The following is a 17,739-nucleotide window of genomic DNA, read 5'->3' as shown; positions in this document are numbered from 1 at the left end:
TGCATCAAACACTGCATCAAATCGGATCGTGACCTTGACAGACAAACACTTTTCTCCCACTCGGCATCAAACGGTCTCCATCCGACCGCAAATAAATGGCAAGCGATTGTTTGTCATTTACGTGGACAAGACGCGTAAGTTGTGTGCGTCATACTGGCGGTCCATCCCACCCTGCGTGATGCTGCGTGCCACCCACCCACCCCCACACCTCAGTCATCTCCCCTCCCCACTCAGACACGTAACGCAGTCAATGTACTAGCCACGCTGTTCTCTCTTTCATCACTTTAATACAGACGAGGGGATATTTCTAAACTCTGCAAAAATAACTCATGGTAAGCCAAAATGTCTTGTTTTACTGGTGGGTTAGTTACTGGTTTTACTTATCATTTTTAACCCATTACCCCCAAATCATTTGTTGGTGGATTCAAGAGAAATTGTGTTTAATCTTTAAGCCTTGAATAAACTGTTTTATTTGAATGCATGGTTAATGAGATGTGTTTTTTTGTCTTATATTCGGTGATGTAGCAGATTTTTTTTTGGTGTAGTAGTGGAGTTTAGAAGCATTTTTAAATGGGATGGATTTGTAGAAAATGTTGGAATTTGGTAGGCATCTTTAGATGACTAAATTTAAAGATGAGTTTATGTGATATGTAGGGGTTATATAGTATACTTTGTTTTAATTTTAATGGAAAGCCACTTTGCTAGGTGAATGATTGGTAAAATTGATATTTTCTTTTTGTTTAATGTGTGGGCTTCTCTTACGGACATTTTTTATAGTGGTTTATTGTAAACCAAGTGTGCTTGTGTCCTTGCAAGAGATAAAAATCTTACCAGAAAGACACGTGAATTATTAATGAGAGACTATCGATCTTTATGACAAGAAATGTCACTGTTTTGAGTCGTTGTTTAAAAGAAAAGAACATTTTAGGAAATGACTGAGGGATTGATGATTCTTGTACTTTTTCCTACATTGTATTAAAGAAGTCCACATTTGTTAGAGTGAACCCTTCAAGGTCAAAGCAAATCGGTTTGCTATGGTTAAGCGCAGGGTTTTTCTTTTTTTTTTTAGAAAATGTTGGTCAAAATAGAATAATTTTGACATAAATCTGTCCCTTGCACTTTAAAAAAAAGAAAGTGAGTATGATGAGTATAAGTAACATGACTCATTCTAAATGATGTGTGATGGTGAGTCAACTTCATGAATTATGCGTATTAACTGCAAAAGAAATATACACTAAAATAATGTAGAAAAGAACCTTTCGAAAAACATGGCATGAATGGCTAGGCATATTTATATAGCCATAAATCATTTAAAAAATCCAACTTATGTTTTTACAAATATATTTTAGACTCTCTAGAGCAGGTGTCAAAGTGGCGGCCCGGGGGCCAAATCTGGCCCACCCCATAATTTTGTGTGGCCCGGGAAAGTAAATCGTAAGTGCCGATTTTCTGTTTTAGGATCAAATTAAAATGAAGAGTATAGATGTATATTACATTTCCTGATTTTCCCCCTTTAAAATCAATAATTGTAATTTTTTTATATTTGTTTCTATTTTTAATTCAAAAATCATTTGGTAAAATATAAAAACTGATTAAAAAAAGCTAAAATAAACATTGTTTTAGATATATATATAAAAAACTGAATATTCAGGCCTGATTTGCAAACAAATAATAAACTCTATTTTAAAAAAAATGCCAGATTGGATTTTGTTATGCTGTTTTTGACATAAAATGTAACTCTTTGACTCTCGGAGTTTAAAATGTTGGCTCTTTGTGTCTAACTTGTTCGCCAATCCTTGCATTAATGTTTTTTTGAATGTAAATTTAAAAAAATTGACATTTGCATCAAATTTACTGTGCAAAAATGTTCAAATGATCTTCTCGGGGGTTATCATGTGGATTATTACATGGCAGAGTTGATGTTGTCATCTGGGATATTGTAGTGTGTACATGTGTCATTTTATGTAGTGTGGGATTGTATGACAAGACAGGATGACGGCTTTACAGTTAATGCATGTCGGATTATACTTACTTGTGAATGGCAGTGGATCGTTACGTAATATGCTAACGCCGACATGCAGGAGAGTCTCGTGCAGATGTTGACTTTAAAAAAATAAATGAACAACGGGATTAAAATTTAAGATAATATTGCGTGTCGAGGAGGCACGATTGGGGATGTGTTACGTGATTCATTTGAACGTTTAAGATGGCTTTGATAGAGATGTGTTTATCTCCAAAAGGAAGAGTTGAAATTGAAATTTCCTGTCTCCAAAAAAGGCTTTTTAAGTACTTTTTTGGGGGGAAAAGAAAGGCTGGTGATGCAGATGTGACGGGGATGGGACGGATGCTCATTCAAGCGTCAATAGTTTGAGATGAGGCAGCACTTCCTTGATGTAGGGGTGGGTGGGTGAGCATCTCTACCAGGTTTCAAGGGATTATGGGATTTACAGGGGTTGGGGAAAGCTTCACCAAAGTTAAGCTGGTAGGGAAAGGAAATTGAATTTGCAATTTGCACGATTGGGAATTTCTCTAAAAGCTATCAGTTTGGGTTTCCTGACTACATATATTTCTAAAAGTCATGTATAAGAGAAAAGAAAGGAGTGAAAATATCTTGAATTATTCATGATTATGGGTTTAGGAATTTGCGAAAGAACAGATTTTGACTATCACAGAAGTAAAGGAAGGTTTTTAATTACATTTTTTAGTGGTTTTCAGAGTTAAAATGTGTCTGTTTTTATTTTATTTATAATAATGAAATGTTAATTCAAATCCAACTGTTTATTTTTAAATACCCTATCAATTATGGTCCTTTCTAAACCCCTAGTTTGGACTTCAAGAGTCCAAAAATAATTGGTCATCAGGCGAAAAACACCAAAGGTTTCTAAAAATTGAACATTTTTGTTGTTGTTGTTTTTAAACAGAATTGAAGCCCAAACAAAGAACAACTCTTCTGGCAAGGTTCTTCTAGTCAACAATTTGTCTATTTCTCGCGAGTCTCCTTCTTCACCGACTCGCCGTCCCGACCCCCCCGACCTCCCTGATGCCTAAAAACAGCAAGGTGACGCAACGCGAGCAAAGCCATGAGCACGTCACTGAATCGGTGGCTGACCTGCTGGCACACGAGGAGCCGCTGGACTACAAAAACAGCTCGTTGAATGTCGGCGCGGCAGCTGGGAAAAAAGCGCCGCAGATTGAGGTACCGGAAAATGACGGGCGTCCGGCCTGGAACAGCAAGCTGCAGTACATCCTGGCGCAGGTGGGCTTCTCGGTGGGCCTTGGCAACGTGTGGCGCTTCCCTTACCTGTGCCAAAAGAATGGAGGAGGTGAGTCCCATCATGTAGTTAAATCACATTTTCAAGACTTTTGAATGAAGTTGGATTATATCATTATGTTATGATGTGTATGTATATGTTATATACATATACATACACATGCATATACATATACATGCATATACATATACATACACATTCGTATACATATACATACACATGCATATACATATATACATACACACACATATATAAGCACATGTATACATACACATAAATATATATAAGCACATATATACATACATATATAAGCACATATATAAGCACATACATACATACACATACATATATATAAGCACATATATACATACATACATATATATAAGCACATATATACATACACATACATATATATAAGCACATATATACATACACATACATATATATAAGCACATATACATACACATACTACATATAAATAAGCACATATACATACACATACTACATATAAATAAGCACATATATACATACACATAGATGTACATGCATGCATATACGGATATCAAGACTCACACAAATCCATACCTATTGTAATCAATAGTTTAAAATTCTTCTCATTTAACTTGACTACCCCTCTTTCCATCGATCGTTCATCTCTGATTTCACTCCTTCTTTTATCCATCTGCCCTTTCAGCTCCTCTCATTCTATCCATTTTAATACGTGTGTGTGTTCCGTGGCTATTTTTGTTGCAGCTCATGTTTGATGGTTTAAAGTCGCTATAGCTGGCATGTCGACTCTTGTTTTTTTTTTTTTTATGTCCTGATTAAATCTTTGGGGGATTAACCTGCAAACTGATAAATTTAGACAGATTGCAAATTTGGTATAGCTCACTTGAGAAAATACTGTGTTCAGCCTGATATGTTGTCATATAAGAAAAATATAATCTATAAATTTGCTTCATTGTCTTATTCCCCACACGTCATCAAGACTTTATGTTTTCCAGGCGCTTATCTCGTCCCCTACTTCATTCTCCTCCTTGTCATTGGCATCCCGCTCTTCTTCTTGGAACTGGCTGTGGGACAGAAAATCCGACGTGGTAGTATCGGAGTGTGGAACTACGTCTGCCCACGTCTGGGCGGGATTGGGATGTCGAGTTTATTGGTACTATAACCACACCTTATTTACCATATCTATTTTCTTCACAAAAATGACCTCAAACTACATATACCAGATGACTATCAGTCAATGGACGGGATACATCATTCATTAATCCATTGTCCGAATTGCTTATCCTCACAAGGGTCATTCCAGTGAAACCATCAGGCACCACTGCATTATACACAAAATACTTCACTATATCATACAGGATGAAGTTACTTTTCAGCCTTTCTCCTGTCTAGTAGCACGGCTGGTGCAGATGCAGCTAAAAATATCTCTTGAGTGTATTTGAGTTGAAGAGAGAGCACTTTAATTATTCACTCACCCCCCAACCCAATATGGCGTCGGAATGTCCTGCACGACTGGAGACTCTGGCCTCATCGTGCTTTGTACAGACCACTGCAGTGTACACTAACATCTGTCTTTTTTGTTTTCTAGGTGTGTGGCTTTGTGGGCCTCTACTATAATGTCATTATAGGATGGAGCATCTTCTACTTTTTCCAGTCCTTTCAGTATCCCCTGCCCTGGAGTGACTGTCCATTCAGAAAGAATGGGACACTTGCGAGTGAGTTAGGAATTTACTAAAGTTTCACTTGAGTACAAATTGCATTTTTGTGACCAGTTTTTGAAATAATAATAATAATTATACATTTAAGCAGCGGTGGCGAACAGGGTAGACACAAAGAGCCAACATTTTAAACTGTAAAAGAGTCAAAGAGCCACATTTTACATCAGAAAGAGCTTAAAAAGATCCAATCTGCCAATTTATTTTGAAAATTATAATTTATTATTTGTTTTTAATGGGCCCTGCTTAGAGTCAGAAAAACAAAGGAAAATAAGTGACAGCCCTATAGGCAAAGAGCGAAAAAAAAGTGCATATTATAGTCCGGAAAATACTATACATGTATGTTACCAAGTATTTCTTTTCATCCAAAATTGTGTCTCAAACAATCTGCAGTTGTGGAGCCAGAGTGCGAAAAGAGTTCTGCCACCACATACTTCTGGTACCGTCAGACCCTGAACACGACCAGCACCATTGCAGAAAGTGGTGGCCTCAACGTGAAAATGACTTTATCTCTACTGGCTGCGTGGATCATTGTCTGCCTCGCTGTTATTAGAGGGATTGCTTCTTCAGGGAAAGTGAGACAAAACAAATAGTATATGGTCATCATTATGTTACAACATGGTGTTTGTGTTCGTCTGGCAGGTGATGTACTTCAGCTCGCTTTTCCCCTACGTGGTGCTTTTTTGCTTCCTCGTAAGAGGTCTTATGCTCAAAGGATCTGTGGATGGTATTGCTCATATGTTCACTCCAAAGGTGAGCTTTGGGGTATTAACTCTTTCACTGCCCCTGACAGTCCATTTTAGTTATAAAAAAAAGCCAATGAGTCGAATTGTGATGACAATGGTTTAACAATGCTTTAAAAATCCTCCCTCAAATCAGCATAATATTCTAAAACACATTAAAAAAACACAATAATCCTAAAAAGAGTACAAAAATATAAGAAGTGAAAGGATCTTGAACATTACTTTATGCAATAAAAAGGTCAATTAAGGATTTTAATGCAAAATGATCATACATTAATAAAAAACTAGGATAAAGTTAACTAAATAAAAACTAAAAGGGGAAGATGCACTCTTTAGGCAAAGAGGCAAACAAAACTTACTCAATCAACTAAGAAACACAAAGCAAAAAACTATACTCCCATAAAATACATGCCAGAACACGGGTTTAAATACACATACAGGGGTTGATGACAAATTACAAACCCCGGAGTTACACAAGGGAAGGGAAGCCAGGAGGAACAAAACATGCAAAACACATACAAACCGCACAGGCAGGAAAACACACCCAAAAATTTGAGATTAAATGTTATTGTTATTTTTTAAAAACAACATGTCATATGCATGTGTCTCCCAGCTGGAAAAGATGCTAGAGCCCCAAGTGTGGAGAGAGGCAGCCACACAAGTGTTCTTTGCCCTGGGTCTGGGCTTCGGAGGGGTCATCGCTTTTTCCAGCTACAACAAGATAGACAACAACTGCCACTTTGACGCTGTGCTCGTCTCCGTCATCAACTTTCTCACATCCATCCTTGCCACGTTGGTGGTTTTCGCCGTGCTGGGTTTCAAGGCCAACATAATGAACGAGAAATGTGTTGTCGAGTACGTTTCAATGTATAAATGTTTTGAATATACTACAGTATCTCCATTTCTTAACCTTTTTCTGTTCAAATCAGATACAAGATTCCTGTGATTAACCTATTTTGACCATTTGAGACATTTGAGTACTATTTTTACCACTATAGAAACGCCGAGAAGATTGTGGAATACCTCAACTCAAACGTACTGAGTCACGATCTGATCCCCCCACACGTCAACTTCTCTCACATCACAACTCCGGACTACGCTGAGATATATCAGGTCATCAAAACAGTGAAAGAGGGTGGCTTCCCCCAACTGGGTCTGGATCCCTGCCTCCTGGAGGACGAACTCAACAAAGTGAGCTATTCAAACCCACAGCTCAAGTTCTCCTGGAACTCAAACCCGTGACTATCTCTGCAGGCAGTTCAAGGAACTGGTCTGGCTTTCATCGCCTTCACAGAAGCCATGACGCATTTTCCAGCTTCCCCATTCTGGTCTGTCATGTTCTTCTTCATGCTCATTAACCTTGGACTGGGTAGCATGATTGGCACCATGACTGGCATCACAACCCCAGTTCTCGACACCTACAAGGTCCAGAAGGAGCTTTTTACTGGTAATAAAGAAATCCCAATCATCTGAGTTGAAGGATTTTGTCTAATAACTTGGCTCACCTGCAAAAAATTGAGATTAGTAAACTCAGCTAAGCTATTATTTGCTTTTCAACCTATTTTTTTCCCATTATTTCTCCAGTGTGTTGCTGCATTGTGGCCTTCCTGTGCGGCCTGTTGTTTGTGCAACGATCAGGAAATTACTTTGTCACCATGTTTGACGACTACTCTGCCGGCTTACCTCTGACTTTGGTGGTCATCTTGGAAAATATATCGGTGGCTTGGATTTATGGCACTAAAAGGTACAACAACAACTGCAGATGAGTGTAGGTAGGTGAGTGGAGGATTGTTTGCAAAGGCAGGATCCTGCATATACCGTTTAATGTTTCTGCTCCTCTGTTACCGACAGATTCATGCAGGATTTGGAGGACATGTTGGGTTTCCGGCCTTGTATAATCTACTTCTACTTGTGGAAGTATGTCTCTCCCATCTGCCTCATTGTGCTCATCTCGGCTTCTGTGGTAGAAATGGCCGTCAGCCCGCCAGGATATAACGCTTGGGTGCAAGAACTGGTCAGCCTGTTTTCATGTCTTATTTCCCCACCCTGTAAAGTAGTAAATATGCCAGTAAAATTAGTAATATTTAATATATTTAAAATAATATTTTTCGAATAGTGGTTAATTTGCCTAATTTTGGTGGTTTAGTTAAATCAGTTGTACCATTAATTTAAATAGGAATACACATTTTGCATTAGTTTAAGTCTGTGTTATAATTCTAAAGACTGGGAATATTCTCAGAATGACATTTTGAGAGAATTTTGAGGGTAACATTTTGTTTTTGGTAGATTGTTTCAACTCCCAAAAATATTGGTTTTGCCTCAATTTGAGTGATTTTTAGTCTGGATAGGCTGTGGTCTTAGTAAACACTATCTTGAAAACAGTACAAACTTAAATATGATTTGATTCTGAAAACGGCCACACCGCAGTTTCATAATTCTTTGATTTACACTTCTGACAAAGGCTCAACTCCGTTTATTTGCAGGCTCAGGAACGCTTCCAGAGCTACCCCACGTGGGCATTAGTTATGTGCTTTGCACTCATCGTACTAGCCATACTTCCACTCCCCGTGGTCTTCTTTGCCCGTCACTTCAACCTGATGTCGGACGGCTCCAACAAGCTATCCGTCTCCTACCGGAAGAGCATGATGAAGGACATCTCCAACCTCGAGGAGCAGGACGAGTCTCGGTTCATTCTAAGCGCCAAACCCGGCGATGGGCCTGCTTTGGCAGCGGCTCGCAAAGCCTACCTGGCGCCCCCTGGAGCCAAACCCCTGGACCCTAACTCCTTGTCTCCCAAAAGCTGCTATGGTACTGGTTACCAAAATGCCGCCAGCAGCCCTACCACGCCAACTACGCCTACAACACCTACAACACCCGAGTCTGACTTTTGACTCTATCAATCACTAGTCCAGTTTACCTTCACTAGGGGGGCAGTAATCCCCTCCACTGCCCTCCCTCAAAAAACGATCATACTTAAGTAGCTGTAAATCACTCAATTCATGCACTTAAGATTTATATTCCTTTGCCTTAGCACAAGGAACCTCTGACGACCTAAAACTCATTCGTACTGACAAAGGCTGCGTTGCACCAAAAAAAGGTTATGAAATTAATATAACAATGTTCATATTTTCATTGAATTTCCTGAGGCAAAATGCATATTTAAATAAATGAAATAAATAAGAACCAAACAACCATACATTTAGTCATGATTTTGCATTTAACCTCAATTTGACTTGAAATTTGGGTCTTTTTAGTTGAACAAATGTTATGAAACAGCAAATTTTGAAGGTGGACCCCAAGGCAATTGCAACAAAAACCAGGACCCACAGTTTGAAGACCCCTAGCTTAGTGTTATTAATTCATATAAACTGTTTACTGTAATATAAGACTTTACAAAAAGATGTCAGAGTACCAATATTACAGTAAACATTCCTTGAAGTAAAATAGAGGCCAACATTTGAGAAAAATATGTATTTCCTATTGTTTTCCTGAATTGAATCATTATACGGTCCCTGTTTAATTCAGGGCTATTATAATGCACACTCAGTTTTTTTGTTATCATAAAATTCCTTCAATTTCATCATAGCAGTTCATTATTTCCATTTATACACCAAAGAATTAGAAGCACACAGTATAATGCTTGATATTGGAATATTTAAATGGACTGTGCTTAAAAAAAACTATTATTCCACTCAACACTAATCATGCTTTTTAAAGATTTTTAATTAGTTATTATATAAATTATGGTTGCAGCACTGTGTCCACAATACACGCACAAACAGTGCTGAGCAAACGCACAATTCAGTCATTGAAGCACAAATTCTATTCAACATTAAAAAAAACATGATTCCCTACTTCCACAATGACTCCAATATGTTGTAAATATTACATTTTTCCCCAAATGGCATAAAATATGACTCATTTCTGTACACACTGGTATGTAGTTGACTAAAATCAAGCACATTTAAGCTTCTGTTAAAAGATATCTTTATTTTCTTAACTCAATCTTCAAAGCTCTGCTTTTATTGAAAGGATTATATTTATATTCCTGTATATTTACCGCCTGTGAAGATGTGATGAATATCATCTCATGGATTTTTGTTGTTTTTTTTCATCCCTATAGTACATGCTAAGACTTTATTAGTAGTATTTACATGTTGTTTATGTATTCAGGCCCACCTTGAATTTTTTTCCCCATTTAAAGAGCCATAAAAAGGCAATAATTGCATTTATTTGCTCAATTTGTTGATTATCTTTCAGTGTGCTGTTATGGACATTTTTTTTTCTGCATAGCGTTGCCAATTTGCTCTGAAAATAGATTTTATCATTCTGTTGATGTGTTGAATCACAGAAAAATCAAAGAAGAATGTTATGAATACACAAGAAAATACAAACATATTAGTACATAAAATGTATGTCTTCATAAATCTGCACAAAAAGCAGACTAAAAATACAACTATGGGAAATGAATGAATCGAATATGGTTAAATTAGAGAATACTAGATAACATTTTCTTTAAAATTCTTTAGCATGTGTGCTTTATGTAATGGATTATGCTGGATTCTGCTGAGCACAAGTCTATGAAGGGTAAAAAAAAAAAAAAAATCTTCCCTTCAATATTCATTCCACTCTCCTCAGTGCTAATGATTGTATTATGATGATCAATATTGTACAAAGTTAAATGTGCTTTCACTAAAGATACTACAAATAAATATAATGTTGTCTAAGGACCACTTAAAAGGGTTCATTTTTTACATTTCTTTTACAATGGAAAATGGCATTGATCAGCTTCATGATAGCTTTTAACAGTATCCATTAAGTAAAAGTGAATTAGTTACAGTTAACTGATTCAAATAGACTTTCAAGGTTACACTAGGTAAAGGAAGACTTAACACCTGCAAAGTTTTTGGTGATTATATGCAAGCCACACTGACCCAGACTTTATCTCAAGCAACTCCCAGATAAAATGAGCTAGAGACACTTTAATGCATCCTCAAGGAGTTGGTTCAGCAGATGTGAGGCATATTTTAGGAGTGTAAGCATGAAGTAGCAAAAAAATGAGTACAGCTAGAACAGACCTGGGAAATCTGGTCCTCAAGGGTTGCTGCAGGTGCAGATTTTTGTTCCAACCAATCCAGCACAGACAGTTGAACTAATTAGATGTGTGCAGAAACAAGAAGCACCTGGATGCAATCCACTGATTGAACCTTCGAGATAGCAGATTGGTGGAAATGTTTCCTCCTATGAGTTGGAATGAAAACCTACACCCACTGTGTGGAATTAATTGCCCAGGTCTGACCTATTTATTTAAAATTAATAATAATAAAATTGGGGAAGAGGAAGGATAGACCCTGAAGTGGTTGCCAACCAGAACACAGGGCAGATCATGTCACAATCACAGTAATGGATTTATGGATACATTAGGGTTTAGTTAAGGTCTTGGAATGTGAAAAGAAGCCAAAATAGGGAAGCAAGGTGAGAGCATACAAATTGCAAACTCCACAAATGCCAAACCACCCTCTAGTGGTCGTTGGAAATACACTGGAGGACAACACCAAGCACAGAATGGGATGTTATGACTCAACAGAAAAGAACAAAACAACATAATAGACATAAACAATAACGTATTGAATACCATTGTCAGAAATTGACTTCCAATGACCGTATTTTATGGACTATAAATCACATTTTTTTTCATAACACCTCCTACTTACACTCAAGGATGAGTTATGTATATGTGTAATTAAACAAACCAATAGACAACATATTTTCATTACATTTAAAAATTTATTGACTTTTTATTGGTTGAAAATGCTGCAGGATTGACATTTAAGTGAAGTAAAACAGTTTCATTTTTACACATTTAGAGTAAAAGCATCAAAACAGTCTGCAATTGGGGGGAAACATAGTTGACCGTTTTTCTTTTCTTTTTTTAAACTTTTGTTGTTTGAGTGATATAACCAACTTTAAAACAGCATACCTAAATAAACCTTACAATATCCAACCGTATAAATAAAGTGAGTGAAATTTCTAATATTTTCTATAGAACAAAGAATATTTTAAACTAGGCTATATTTTTTTCCTGACCTCTGACCTCTTGCCTCAACTATATATGGAATCCAAGAAATGCAAAACAAATAACAATTTGTAAACATACTTTCCCCCCTTTAAGAATAACTCCAATATATATTTGATATGAATGTACATACTGAAAGAAATCCCTTTATCACTCAAAAAAAAAATGAAATCTATGATGAAAACAGAATGTTACATTTACTAAAATGTTGTAAAACATCTAATAAAAATCCCCACTCTGCAGCCTGAGTTGTACATTTAAAAATAATATTTATTTTATCAATATGTATTGAGATAAGGTAGCTATAAAAGTACGAGTCTGATGTGTGTTTGCATCAGCGTAGTGGCATCACACAGAATCTAAATAGAAAAACAATAGTATCTTTAAACAGATTCCACTATTATATGGCTAACATTTTAAAGCATGGATTAAATAATTAGTTTGCGGCTACACTGCTGATTGGAAAGCAAAACCGGTAAAGTGACCCAATTCAGTTAGCGCAATTGTTCAGTTAGTGTCATAGTGACGGGGGTTACCTGAATGCAACACGCAAGTCAGATCCTCAAAAAAAAACGAGAAGGTTCTCACTGCAGCAACTCCTCCCACGAAATTGGTTTGGAGAAGACCTCTCGTTCCAGCCAGAGGTCATAGTTCATTTGAAAATCTTCGGGCAAGTCCACCCGCTGCCCTAGGACGCTTTGCAGGCAGTTGTCCACTGGAAGGAAGTCCGGGTTGCTCTGATTTTTGTCGTAACGGCGACTGTTGAAGCGTTCGATGTTAGCACGTAGGGCGCATTCTTCTGCTTGAAAGTCCCAGGGACGAGCGTCCAAATCTGCAATATCCAAAATAGATATATTTATCAAACCAATACATGGAGATGCCGAAATTTGTAGAAAATGGTGATCATTTTTAGGGCTAAAAAAAGAGCCAGCACTACTTTGGCAATAAGGCTGCATAAAAAAACGATTTAAAAAGAAGAGTGGGATAACTAAACCATTGTGAATATTTTCTAGATGCGTTCTTGTGAAAGTTCTCACCATTTCCATAAGCCCAATCATCATTTAGCCGATGTCGGACTTTCTGGTAAATGGCTGACATAGTCTTCATGTTGCTCTTCCGCCACTGACGTCCAAGATATTTGGTCTGCACTTTGAGAAGCTTGAGGACATACAGCTGCATCATTGCCTGTTTCACTTTGAGTGCCCTCTTCAGGATGGGAGCAGATTTGAAGACAACCAGCATCTGAGTGGGTGACAAAAATACTTTGTTTTTGTTTTTACTTTCTATTACACATCGAGATATTTTTAAGCACGTGTATTATGCGAGTAAAATGGGACACTACAACAAATTACCTAACAATGAAATTTGGGGCAATTTTAATCAAACTATTATGGTTATTTTGCATATACTTTTTTCCACATAATTCTGCCATTCTAAAGATGTTGTGTCTCCTCACCATCGTTCTTGAGTGCTTCCACTTGGTCAGTTTATTGAGGATCCTCAGCAGATTAATACAGGAAAACAAGTTTCTCCAGCAAAACTGGTTGTTGTCTCCCGCTTCCTGCCAAAACATGTCAACAGTATTAAATGCTGATTCTATTTTTTTTGTTTATTATTCTGTTCAACCAAACAATAACTGGCAAATAGGAATAAGATGATAAGAAAACTTGCCAAACTCTCTGCAGTTAATTCCGGGAGCTCATGTACTACGCAGTAAGGAAAGTCTAGCACAGAGATGCTGCAAAACATATAAAATAAGTACATTATCACATTCATTCTGTAATAAATATTGGATAACAATTTACCTGTTTTTAGCTGTGATGTAAGACATGATATTCTGATTGAAGAACTTCAAAATGAGGGGGATGCAGTTTGCAAACACCAAGTGTTGAGCCATATACTCAAACTAACGAGACATTACATTTGTCATCATTAGCAATAATTACTTTATCTCACCATATGTGCACTTGACAAGTAAGACTGAAACGAGATGTACCTGATAGATGTGATTAAGTTTGAAGTGTTTGAGAAGCAAAAGTAGGATAGCAGAAATGGCCTTCACAATGATCTCTTTGTGTCGATTGACGTCAACACCCAGTTTCATGCTCTGCAACACAGTGGTCCTGCAAAAAAGGACCAATTTATTTTTCCATTAATGTTTCATTAAGAGCTCAAACAACAAAAAGTGTACATTGTGAATAAAAAAAATAGGTATAACACACACAATAAAATATATGTACAGCAATAATAACCAATCAAGTTGCTGATAGTGTAGTGATACAATGGCCTGACTCATTACTCACGGCATCTCCTCCGGCAACACATCTGCCAGAATGTTAATGGAATCAGTCTTGGCTTTAGATGTAGGTGCTGCCGCTAGGAGAATCTTTAACAGAGCGATCTGAATAGCAAAGAGAGCAAGATCCTTTCTGTAAATGATGCATTATTAACTGCTTTCCAGTGTTAAATTATCAAGTGAGTACAATCAAGGAGGGAGCTTCTTTGAGTCACACTTAAAAATGCATGTAAAAATGCCATTAACTTTTTAGTCCATAGCATATTTATAGCCATTTTTTTCCTATTGGCCATCCCATAGCCACAATAGTGATACATTTGTTATCTGATGTCTGGTATAAGGCCACTGACCATATACTGAGGTAATGTGGGTAGGATTCCCTGATAGAGCAACTCAGTAGAACACATCTCAACTTCTTCTTCTCCCTAAAAACCAGGAAGCAAATATACACAAAAACGATCATATCATGAGCTATCAATATATCAAGAAGTTCTTGTCCAGCAGGTTAAATGCACTCACCCCTGATAGTGGTGTTTTCTGAAATTCTTCCTCCTTTAAAATCTGAATCTCAGCTATGGAGACATATTTATGCTAAGGGCAATAAAATGCGAACTTTTAGAAGAATTCAAAAGCTAAAGGATGATTTTGGATAAAGTTATGCAATACCTGTTTAAGTGTCTTAATGCTCTCATGAATAGGTCTTGGTAAGCCAACAACTGTGTCTGTGTCACTGTAAAAAACAAATTTAATTTAGTTATTTTCATATAATGCATGCAAAATCTATCAAACTTACCTTCCAAGTGTGTACCCTATGAATTTACTTCGACTTGACTCCAAGAAATTTTCAATGTCCTTTTCCCTATTCAGAAAAATTAAAAACAAATCATATGGTTTAATAAATGAAAAAAAAATCCTTATTGATAGCAACTGACAATGTTTTTTTTTGAAGTACCTGACTTTTGGGGCCCATGGCAGTCCTTTAGGGAATGATACCCTCTCTGATGGCGGATGAGGAATGAGAGGAGGCATCACTTCATCCCTTTCCATTGGGAAAGTCTCAGTCTCCATTGAATTATCATTGTCATCATTTTCATCCTCATCCTCACGGGTATCATCGGCCTTGTAAGGGTCCTTTTCATTGAAGGCATCCAGATTATCCTGTTTAATCAGTGACTTCATGGAAAGAAAGTAGATGAGGTTAAACCTCTAATAGGGCAAGTGACTTAATTTAATCAAAACAAGAACATCACACAGACAGTTTTTTTTCCCTATTTTTATCATTTGGGCTCGTCCCATCAACGAGGGATACCTTGTGTTCACGCCGTGCTCGTTTTTGTTGCTGTTCAATGAGGTCAGAGGCAGAGGCAGGAGGGGAAGCCGCCCTCATACTGCGTACGACCCGAATACTGTCCTCCGGCAATGGGGGAAGACTAAGGTGTGCACGCTTGTGGACCTTTATGGTTTGAAGTTGATCAAAGCCTCCTAGTGTAAACTTTAGAAGAGAGAACAGGTTTCATATCTGGAGCTGAACTCTTTACTATGTAAGCAATATGTGGCTGCTATAATGTCAAATGCACTCACTAGTATGCTCTTCCACAGCAGCAGTAAGACCTTCTTCATAGGGAAGTGGGGGGCGTGGCCACTGCAGAACTTGGTTACCATCCCAAATAGCATGACTGCAATGGGTTCATTGTTGTATAGGGGGGAACCTGAAATTAAAATTGGTACAATATTGCTTTAGGTACTTTTAAGGATATATAAGAAAAAAGCCTTGTGCCGAATATTTTGGCCATTTTTAAAATTAGTGTTAATTTGTTTCCTTATACCAAGAAAAATTGGTATAATCTCATTCAAATTGAAACAAAAATGCAAAATATTACAATAAAAAACCACCAGCCTCCAACACTTAAAAATATTTATTATCCTACAATTGTCATTCTTCTTCTTCTTTTAGATCTGTAGGTTTAACTACCCTTATTATCAGATTTATGATCATGACAGCATGTTGTTGTTGATCAAACTTACCCAGTTCTGCCCTAAATGTTTCTCTAATAATTCTCCAATCCGCCAAATCGGCCGGGTCGTCCTGTTGGATGGTTTCTACCATCAAGTACATGATGTTTAGCAACACCCTGAGATCTGTGCTATCAGCGAGGGAGATCGCCGGTTTTCTGACAGCACTGCTACACGCGGCACTGTTGCTGAGGGAACAAGAAAAACATCATATAGTCCAAGCTTTCATTTTAAATATGGAGCATTTTTCACACTTATTCAATGAAATCATCTTTACTCAATTTCCATGTTGAGCAGTTCTACCAGAGCAGAAAAGGTCCCGACTTCTAGCAAAAGGAATATGTTGTATCTCATCCAATGCTGGACTTCAGCTTCAGAACTGCATTCGCCAAAGGTTCCTACATGAAACAATGTATCCCAATGTAAAAACACAAAACAGGTATAATGGGTCTTGATTTTTGGAAAGAAAAGCCATCTGACCTTGCACCATGTAAAGGATGGCTCGAGCAACCTTCAGCCTCTTCTCACGAGCTGTCACCTCCAATCCATCCAGAAGCCGCATGGCATGCGCCCTGTGTTGAGGTGCATCAAGCTCTGTCCACTTCTTATCACACACTGAGTTGAAGTCAGAAAAAAAAGGAAATTGGAACATATATATAAAATCAACATCATTCATTAATGTGGATGTAAAGCACTGCATATTAAAAGGAGAAAATGACTGCGCAAAATACTTGAGCATATACCTACCATGTGTTCTGAATTCTTCTTCAAAACATGTTCTATTTAAGGAGAATTCTGGGCCTTCGGTGTAACTGTACAGTTCTAGAAAGTATAGAATGAAGTGCAAAAACATTAAGAATTGATTGCGTCACTCGTTATTGTGTCAAAAATTACTCACCTGAAAACTCTGCAGCCCACTTGTCCGTATCAGCATATTCAAATTCAAGGTCTGGTGTCTCAGACAAGCCCTGTATACACAAATTAATATTTTACAACATTAAGACAGTTAATAAATATCACCAAATATTGGAAATATACATTATAGTCAACTGTAGGACAGCAGTAGCTTGCTGACTTTTGATTCAATTTGTAGAAACGCCCACTATCATTACCTCACTTTAAACACAATATGTCTATAGTGACAACACAGAATATTGACAGAAAGATCAGAACTCAGATGCCAATTTGGCCAAGTAAAATGTAGAAATCGCCCATAAACACATTATGTGTTACAATCCAAAGTGACAGTACACTAAATGTAGCAGTAATTCAATACGAAGTCAAGGAAAAGTTGAAGTACTCTAAATTGTGATAGATCGTACTGAGATTACACCGGAAAAGCTACCGATGTTGTTGTGTACAGCAAAAGTAGTAATGGCCGCATCCATCAGTGGTCTATCGGATCGAAGTACAACATACATGATCATATAAATAAATCGTACATGTGTGCACTTACCTCTGAATCCTTTCTCTGGTTACGCGTGAATTCTCCCCTACTCTTGTTGGGGATCATAGCTCTCTGTTTATTGTTTACAGCTAGCCCACCACCGTTTCCTCCGACCTCCATTTTTACGGAGCTGCGGTGTCTTCTCGCGAGATGAGCTCTCATCGCGAG

At 37.5% G+C, this 17,739-nt stretch overlaps 2 protein-coding genes across 4 annotated transcripts; one reads left to right on the top strand and one right to left on the bottom strand.

Annotated features, from left to right (window-relative positions):
• Positions 1-217: 217 nt before the first annotated feature.
• LOC144203227 (sodium-dependent neutral amino acid transporter SLC6A17-like) lies at positions 218-8,826 on the top strand. Of its 3 annotated transcripts, XM_077726592.1 has the most exons (12): positions 218-332; positions 2,922-3,323; positions 4,277-4,434; positions 4,870-4,996; positions 5,390-5,571; positions 5,639-5,749; positions 6,353-6,594; positions 6,738-6,930; positions 6,994-7,186; positions 7,324-7,483; positions 7,591-7,753; positions 8,223-8,826. In XM_077726592.1, exons 2-12 carry the CDS (start codon positions 3,041-3,043, stop codon positions 8,628-8,630), a joined length of 2,220 nt encoding a protein of 739 aa, XP_077582718.1. In that variant the 5' UTR covers positions 218-332; positions 2,922-3,040; the 3' UTR covers positions 8,631-8,826. The 3 variants fall into 3 exon arrangements, with proteins under 3 accessions (XP_077582718.1, XP_077582720.1, XP_077582721.1); XM_077726594.1 differs by lacking the exon at positions 8,223-8,826 and having other exon boundaries at positions 7,324-7,511; positions 7,591-7,737; XM_077726595.1 differs by lacking the exon at positions 8,223-8,826 and having other exon boundaries at positions 7,324-7,515; positions 7,591-7,734.
• A 2,680-nt stretch (positions 8,827-11,506) lies between these two features.
• strip1 (striatin interacting protein 1) lies at positions 11,507-17,738 on the bottom strand. Its single transcript, XM_077726185.1, has 20 exons — positions 17,581-17,738; positions 17,023-17,092; positions 16,872-16,946; positions 16,605-16,739; positions 16,402-16,522; positions 16,137-16,312; positions 15,693-15,820; positions 15,421-15,603; positions 15,064-15,284; positions 14,905-14,970; positions 14,778-14,841; positions 14,631-14,702; positions 14,462-14,536; positions 14,119-14,216; positions 13,812-13,938; positions 13,621-13,721; positions 13,487-13,553; positions 13,272-13,376; positions 12,853-13,057; positions 11,507-12,647 (listed from the first exon to the last, which is right to left on the bottom strand). The coding sequence occupies exons 1-20, from the start codon at positions 17,731-17,733 to the stop codon at positions 12,400-12,402; spliced, it is 2,490 nt and encodes an 829-aa protein (XP_077582311.1). The 5' UTR covers positions 17,734-17,738; the 3' UTR covers positions 11,507-12,399.
• Position 17,739: the final 1 nt, after the last annotated feature.

This window comes from Stigmatopora nigra, chromosome 10, assembly GCF_051989575.1.
Source record: "Stigmatopora nigra isolate UIUO_SnigA chromosome 10, RoL_Snig_1.1, whole genome shotgun sequence".
Taxonomy (NCBI): domain Eukaryota; kingdom Metazoa; phylum Chordata; class Actinopteri; order Syngnathiformes; family Syngnathidae; genus Stigmatopora; species Stigmatopora nigra.
Note: the sequence above shows the minus strand (reverse complement) of the source record. Positions and strands in the feature narration are given on the sequence as shown.